We start from the raw sequence: 9,121 nt of genomic DNA on the forward strand, positions 1-9,121 counted from the left end.
AAAAGTATTGTGGGAAATGAATAAATAAAAGATTGAACAGTCTTTGGTCTTTGGCACCTCAACTATCTTTCACATTATGTTCCTCTCAAATTTGTGATTTGCTTCCACCTGCAAATTGCTTTGTGTATCATATTTAATAAACCAATACAATTTAAATGTTTAAATGAACATGTATAGTCACACCATTGTAGCAGTGTTACATGCAGTAGGCTATAAGGTAAGTAGTGATTGTTCATTTGAAGCTTACTCAAGTGGAAGAATGTAAGTAATAAACTTACACCTACTAGCACTATGCATTATATTGTGAAAAAGTAGATTATCTTAATATCAAAACCTTAAATTTTCTCTGGACTTAATGATAAATACATGTCTGACCTTTGGAACGAACAAAAAAAAACTAGAAATGGCATTCATGACAATTTTTGGTGATTTTATTTCTTTGCCTACATTGACGCTAATGCATTAAGAGAAGGGGGTCCCCTGTACCAAGATGGCGGCTCAATTGACGCTTTCGCTCCAATGTACTGCCATATACTGTACAAGGCGACATCTAGTATATATATCTATGGAAACACATTAACAAATCCGAAAACACAACGACAATTCAGACAACCCGGAAGAGGTTGGTATAGTTTGTGATTGGAACACGTACCGATCATTGGACAAGACACCTCTCACTCAAGGTATACAATCAACAGTAGTTCAACAGTCTGCCGCAGGGAAAAGTTGGAATGGATGGATGGAATGGGTTACTGTGGATTAATTCTGTTATTTTCTTATAATAACATTACACATAAGATTCCATACCTGTATATCTTGAGTGACAGGGGTCTTGTGCAATGATCGGTAAGTTTCCATTCAAAAACGATACCTACCGTTTCCGGGTTGTCTGACTTGTCGTTGTGTTTTCGGATTTGTTAATTTGTTTTCGGATTTGTTAATGTGTTTTCAGATTTGTTAATTTGTTTTGCGCTTCTCGGCCACCGTATAAATGTTCTCCACTACTTACACTACACCACTATAGGTACCCCAATTATTACATCCTGCCACCATTGTAGAAAATACCATAAACTAAAACTATACTACAGTGGCAGAGAAGTGCAAAACAAAATAACAAATTAGAATACACAACGAAAATTCAGAAAATCAATTAACATATCAGAAAACAAAATAAATACAAAACCAAAATAACAAATAAAACACAATGACATTTCAGACAAACCGGAAAAAGTAGGTATAGTTTGCGAATGGAAGTCTTACTGCTGATTGGACGATACATCTGTCACTCAAGATATACAGGAAGTACTATACAAATACAGACTACATTTCACTACAGCTGTAAACAACAGAATACTCTACACTGCATTACTGTGGAAACTAATGTAGCTGCTGGTTGCAAACTGGCTGGAATATTCTGGATCGGAAGTAGATGCTATTGCAACAGAGTGACTGGAACAGCAAGATCAGCCTCTCTTCCTCTTTTCTGTAAAGCTTTTGTGCTTTCTTTCTTCCTTTCTGACCTCCCCTTCCCTATACCATGTAAATAGTGGCCAACTTCCCTGAAGCCAGTGCAAGTCATGGGTGTGGGGATAAGACCTGGGATGGCGTGCTGGTGTTCCAGGATCTAAATATGATACTGTACACTATACTTGCACTATACCACCACAGATACTAATATACTTGGAGTGGGATCCATTAGCAGATTTATTTAAAGACAAATTCAGCAAAACACAGAAAATCACAGTCAGAAACTTTGTACAAAATACTTTGTGCTGAAGCTAATGGTCGTGTGGTTTAAAAACCCTAAATCCCAGAAGTGTCCTTTGACACAGAAGTGACTAAAACCCGGGCAATGACTCCCTTTGGTGGAGGAGACAACAAAGTTTTTCATAACCACAGAGTCAGCGGTCATGATCATTTTTACTGCATGGAACCACCACTTGAGGGTGCTGCTGCTCAGAAAGTATAGAGAGTACATACATGATGGGAATTCTGTGTCTTTTAATCGAATCAGTTCATTTCTTCTCATGAAGTTCACAAATAAGAGCCGATTCTTTCATTTTCTCTAAAACGAACAGTTTGTGGTATAATGACCGGAGATTGTTGTGTGTGAACTGTGGCCAAAACTGTTTATTAAATCTTACACATTATCATTAGACTCTACACCCTTCTGTTTGTTCCTTTTCTCTCTTTCTCTTTCATAAAAAAATAATCACATGCCATTAATATAAATTAGAAATAAAATGTAAATTTTCTTCTTTGGCTTATTTGTATGTTGCACAGAAAAACACCACAGGAAACTAATTCTATCATCCATTTAAACTACATTCTGTTTTTAGTTTTAATTTCTAGAATATTTTTTTTCTATCTATATGTATATTTCTGTATCAGTTAGACTAAATAATACACAGGAATGTTGATGATGTGAACTTCTGCATGAACCACAAATATGTCTCATAATTCAGTGATTTTTTTATATTTGTTTATAAAAAAGAAATATATTTATTTTTGATTTATAATTTATAATTAGAATTCATTTTGTGACAATTCAAATCACTATAAGAGAGAAACAATAAAATATATGATACAAATATGCATGAAGACAGAAACAAATCAAACAGAATTTTCCAGCAGAACAGAAAGAGAGTCTGGAAGTGACCTTGACCCCAAAGTGACCTTGACCTGTAAGTGCATTAATATTTGGGTGAGGGATCCCTCTGGCAGCTTGGCGTGGGATTTGCAGGTCAGGAAATTAGTCCAGAAACTTCTGGCTCAACCGGGTAAAGCTTTGGGTTGTTGATTGGAGGATCGGGGTTCAAGGCCCAGCACTGCCAAGCTGCCACTTCTGGGCCCCTGAGCAAGGCCCTCAACCCTCCCTGCTCCAGGGGCGCTGTATTTTTTTTTTTTTTTTATTTATTTATTTAACCAGGTGAGTCAATTGAGAACCAGTTCTCATTTACAATGACGACCTGACAAAGAGGCAACAAAAAAAACTAATACAATACACAAACACAGCTATAAACAATGACATGTAAAAACAAACAAAAAAACTAAAAACAAGTACAGTGATCTTGAGTTAGTGACTGAATTGAATATTTAAAGGAAGAAAGCAATATAAATTAACTATGCTTAAGAGACTGCTGCAGGTGATTCCAATCATACTGTATGCAGCAGAAAACTGAAAAGAGCATCGACCAAAACCATGCATTTTGTTTTGGTTGTGTTTAAAATCAGATGAAGATTAGAAAAGGCATGTTGGATACGAGTAAAATTAGCCTGCAGTAGAGACAATACGATTGTCAAGGAAGAATGGGATGTACAGTATAAATGATAGTGTCATCTGCATATAAATGTACTTGAGAATCACCTGCAGCAAGAGCAATATCATTAATATAAATATTAAAAAGTGTAGGCCCCAAAATGCTTCCTTGTGGGACCCCTTTAAATTGTGGCAGGGGATCTGACCAAAACCCCTCCACCCTTATTGATTGTGATCGATCAGAACAGTAACTCTTGAACCAGGCCAGACAGTTCTCAGAGAACCCAATATCTCTTATCCATCAATATTTCGTGGTCCACAGAGTCAAAAGCCTTTGCCAGATCAACAAATGCAGCCACACAGTACTCCTTGTTGTCAACTGCACATATGATATCATTGAAAACCTTAATTGAAGCAGTGATACAACTATGACCAGATCTGAAACCAGACTGAAACTGATTAAGAACATTATAAGTCTCCAAATGGTACATAACTTGCTTATTGACCAACTTCTCTAGTACTTTAGAGAGACAGGGCAAGATGAAAACAGGTCTATCACAATTTAAATCTGAATTATCACCCCCTTTAAAAAGTGGGGTTACAGCAGCAGATTTCCAGGCCCTCGGGAAAACACTAGTATGGAGTGAGAGATTAAAAATGCAAGTGATAAGCACAGCAAAAATATAAACTGATTTATTTAATATTGAATCTAATGCATCCAAGCCAGTGGGTTTATGAATATCCATGTTGTTGAGCAATTCCTCTAGTACATCGATCTCTCGTATAGACTTAAAAGAGAAGGATGGGAGACCTGAGGCTGGTGAATGCCTAGCAGATGCCAAATTAACAGGAGAACAAGTAGAAGTACCGGACCTATTCTCATAGGCAAAGCCAGCATTAACAAAATGTCGGTTAAATTGATCAATCACTTTTGATTTGTCAGTAATAACAACACCATTGTGATTAATTACAGTGAGTAAACGGGGAGAGATATTTTTGTTTTCCATTTTTTTGATGGTATTCCAAAATTTTCGGGGATCAGAACCATTAACAGTAAAACTATGCTTGAAATAGCCGGATTTTGCCTGTCTAATGGACTGGGTACATTTATTTCGTATAGCCCTGTATGGTTGCCAATCAGAGATATTATTAGAAGCCTTTGCTCTATGCCAAAAAGTGTTAGGGTTAGGTATCATAGCTGCCCCTACACTCTGACCCCAACCTCCTCAGATGGGGTATGTGAAGAAAAGAATTCCACTGTGTTGTAATGCATATGTGGCAATAATAAAGGCTTCTATGCCTGGTTCTATCTATCTATCTATCTATCTATCTATCTATCTATCTATCTATCTATCTATCTATCTATCTATCTATCTGTCTGTCTATCTATCGATCGATCTATCGATCTATCTATCACTATCGCTAATGAGCAAGCCAGAGGTGACAGTGGCAAGGAAAAACTCCCTGATATGATATGAGGATGAAACCTTGGATGAATGAATAGATGGAATGATGAATGGATGATTGGATGGTTAGATGGATGGATGGATGGATGGATGGATGGATGGATGGACAGAATAATGGATGGAAATAGTAGTTGGAAATAGGGGAAACAGTCAAACGGATATTTTTTGAACAGAAGAGTAAAGAACAAAGAAATGACAGGGTGATGAAAAACATGCAGCTGGCTGGATTGATGAATGGGTGATTGGATGCTTAGATATTTGGATGGATGGATGGATGGATGGATGGATGGATGGATGGAGTTAGTGAGTCAGAAGAAAAAAGAGAAACAGACAAACCAATATTTTTCGAACAGACGAATAATAATTAAGAGAAAATGAAAAATAATTAGGAGAAAATAAAAGGTGATTAAGAACATGAAGCTGGATGGATGGATGGATGGATGGATGGATGGATGATGCAACTGGTGCCAAAGTAAGAAAATATAATATTTGCTACTGTAACTGTTATAGTTAAAGTCAAAATGGTTAAATGTTTAGGATTAAATGTTCACTAAGTGTTTTTATCTCAAAAATAATAAAAATATATAAAAAATAACATACTTAAAGCAGAACAGGTTTCAGTTTATTTTGTGTACTGTTCATCCTACACTGGGACACAGAGGGCCTACAGATTTACACACATAATGTCATTTAACTGTGTTTTTATATATGAGCAAAAAGTGTTTTGAAATTCATTTAGATTTAAATCAAAGATGTGAAATAAACATTGTATTTGTCTGTTTTCTGTTTATTTAAAGACAGAAACAACCATAATATGATATGAGGAATAATTCCAAATGTTACACAACTAACATACTAACACTACACTGTTATATATACCAGATATCTTTATTAATATTAAAAGGACATTTAACCTGTATAGTGACATATATACATATATAAACCTGCTGTATTAAACTGACAATATCCTGCTTTGACTATTGTTTTACTAACAGAAAAATAAAAAGAAATGTAAATAATTTAACGCTATCTCTATTTTGAGAACATTTTGTTCTCAGTCTGACTTTTTTAATTCGTTGCTTTAACAAAGTCCACAATGTGATTCAGAACCACAGCATCGGGAGTCATGATCATTATTAATGTATAGAACCAACACTTGAGGACGCTGCTGCCCAGGAAGCCCATATATATATATATAGCCCATATATACTGTATATATATATATATATATATATATATATATATATATATATATATATATATATATATATATACTGTATATATACTGTATATATACTGTATATATAGTTATAATTTATGTTAAATATGTTTCTGAGGGCAGGGGCAGATGGGGCTGTTTGGGGTTGTTACTTTGAGGATTGTTATAATGCAGCTATAACATACTGACCACTGTGTGCATTAACCACAAACACGTCTCATAATACACTGATTATTTATTGACCTTCATTCTTCTACTATTTTGTAACAATTCAAATCACTAGTAAGAGAGAAAGAAAGAAAAAATCAAGAATAATAAACAGTAAATATAACTCAGACCATTTTACATGAAAAAATTAATTTAACAGAGAAAAAGAAATATATGATGTAAGACTGCATGAAGACAGAAATAAATCTATTTAGCAGCAGAACAGGAAGTTATACATGGGAGAAAACACAAACACACTGATCAGACATATGTGTGTATGTTACATATATTAATATATTAATGTTGTACATAAACTTGTTAAATGTTTGAATGCAACATGATTTTCTTTTAAAGCAGAGAAATGTAAATAAAAAGTAAATGAATTCATGTTAACAGTCTGTAGAATAAATCAGATTATATTTAAGTTTATAACTAAAAGTTTCAATCATAATGTCTGATTATGTAAAAAGTCCATTTAGTAAAATAATTATTCATTACTTATTAATGGAGAGAAGATTTAAACTGTTTAATGTTTTAAGCACTCCCTTCAGTGTTGTTCAGACTGTTAAACAGACGCTGGTCAATTCTGTTCATGTGATTCTTCACCCACTTGAAGCCGGGATCTGCACACACATGACGACCGTCCTGTAGAGTAAAGCTGTAGAGGAGAGAGAAGATTTACATCAGTGTGAAACTGTAATAAAATCAGAAAATCAGACACTCTGACATGCCTCAAACCTCCAAGATAATATAAAGTTAGATTCATATATAAGATTTATAAGTTAGATTCAGTACCAAGTTCAATTCTATTACACAAATATAATATAATAAAACATAAATGAAACTTATTAGCTTTTATTATTAATTAAAAAATAAATAAGGGACTGAACACTTACATGACTCCACGTTTTGCACACCGAATATCTGTTACTTTATAAGCTGTAATGACTCTTACTGGGATTGGTCGTGTCAGAAAGCTGAAACAGCACTGATCTGGTGTATTTTCATCTGTGTGAAAACATTTCTACATTTAGTTCTGTGATTAAATGTTCAATAAGAAAATATTAGACACTTTTATATCTAGTATCAGATGCAGATTATTGTAGCTATTAAACTGTATTATGTCACAGTTGAGTTCTGGACTCTGATTGGTCAGAAGGTGTTGATTAATTCTCTATAACAGCAGGTCTGACTGTAGTGCAGGTTTATATTAATGTACTTATTTGTTTCTATAGTAACAGCTTGTTTACAAGGACGTGTACAGCAGATGGGACACATAAACTGAGAGACGTTAACTTAACATTGATTGAATTACTATTTTTATTATTATTAAATTGAGGAGTAAAAAGGAAAAATAGACTGAAGGAACTATTTATAATTGCATAGTTAAGAACAGGAATTAACTTGTTTCACCGACATTAAATGTAACCATAAACCTACAAAACATTTTTCTTTAAGACAAAAAGTAAATAAATAAATAAATAAATGTTGAAATATTGTTGTGTATAAGAGAATAAAACACTTGTGGACGTTCTGTTACAGAACAATCCTCATCTTTACAGTGTAACAGTAACTCTGCTTCATCACACCACCACATCACTCAGTATTTTACTGTAACAGTGTGACAAACACACAGTGGTTTATTAATGCTGCTTATTTACAGAAACCTGATCAGCTTTTTAGGAAATTCAGCATCAGTATAAACCAGGGGTTTAATACTACTACTGATAATAATAATAATAACTTTATCTTACGCTCAGCTGTTGCGAAGGACTGAAGGCAGGCGAGAACCAGCAGAACCAGCAGGAGAGAACGAGAGATCATGACTGATGATGATGATGATGATGATGATGATGATGATGATGAAGAGAATAATGAAGATAGTGATGGTCAGGAGCAGAATGGTATTAGTGCAGATATCACCTCCCTCTTCACTTTATATAGCTGGTGAGAGGGGTGGGAGAGTGTGGACTGGGTGTTTATGTGACCAAAAAAATTCCGCTTTGACTGAGAGATAAAAAAAATCCACCTCTTTCACAAGAAACCCAACTGTGGTTTTCACCTACAACAAGGAAGAAGTGAATACTTAACACCTTGTAATCAAACACATCTTACACTTATCTATTAAACTCATCAATTAACATTAAATTAAATAAATGCAGCTTTATTGGAGTTCAACATTAATTCAGTCCAAACTCAGAATTCAGACCAAATCACACATCATCCACAATACAGAGAGATAAAAAAAAATGTAAACACACAAGCGTTAAGTTTTAACTTATTAATAAATAGGAAATGTTACAGCTTAAAAAATATATTTGTATTTTCTTTTAGACCAAATATATTTTAGTATAAATCGGCTGTGATTAATGGAGACTAGTGAAACACAAAATTGTCACATATCATCAGCAGCATGGTAGACACACACACACACACACACACACACACACACACACACACACACACACACACACACACACACAAGCTTTTCTAAAAATAAAAGGTAGGAATTTTCTTTAATGGGTTAATTCAGTGACATAAAAGTGTTGAGTAGGGACTTTCAGAACTGAAACACACACAGCTGCTCTCACTTTTCCATTTTAAGCCTTTACAATTATACAAGGTGTGAATTTTACTTATAATGCAAGTGATTAGAAGGGACTTTCAGAACTGAAACACACCCACACCCACACACACACACACACATTCTAAGCCTTCCTAATTATAAAATATGTGAATTTCCCTCATAACAGTATGATATTGTAAGAAACATATTTATAGACAGAGAGTTTTAGTGCTTCAACAAACAACTGCATTACACTGCAGTACACATGTAGTATAGTGTAATACAACTGCAGTACACATGCAGTATAGTGTAATAAAACTGCAGTACACCTGAAGTATAGTGTAATAAAACTGCAGTACACATGCAGTATAGTGTAGTACAACTGCAGTACACATGTAGTATAG

General features: G+C 34.4%; 1 protein-coding gene across 1 annotated transcript; it reads right to left on the reverse strand.

Moving 5' to 3' along the window:
• Nucleotides 1-6,685: 6,685 nt before the first annotated feature.
• LOC132849271 (C-C motif chemokine 4 homolog) lies at nucleotides 6,686-8,014 on the reverse strand. The gene is made up of 3 exons (XM_060875523.1): nucleotides 7,906-8,014; nucleotides 7,048-7,159; nucleotides 6,686-6,809 (listed from the first exon to the last, which is right to left on the reverse strand). Exons 1-3 carry the CDS (start codon nucleotides 7,973-7,975, stop codon nucleotides 6,686-6,688), a joined length of 306 nt encoding a protein of 101 aa, XP_060731506.1. The 5' UTR covers nucleotides 7,976-8,014.
• Nucleotides 8,015-9,121: the final 1,107 nt, after the last annotated feature.

Source organism: Tachysurus vachellii, chromosome 7 (assembly GCF_030014155.1).
Source record: "Tachysurus vachellii isolate PV-2020 chromosome 7, HZAU_Pvac_v1, whole genome shotgun sequence".
NCBI lineage: Eukaryota > Metazoa > Chordata > Actinopteri > Siluriformes > Bagridae > Tachysurus > Tachysurus vachellii.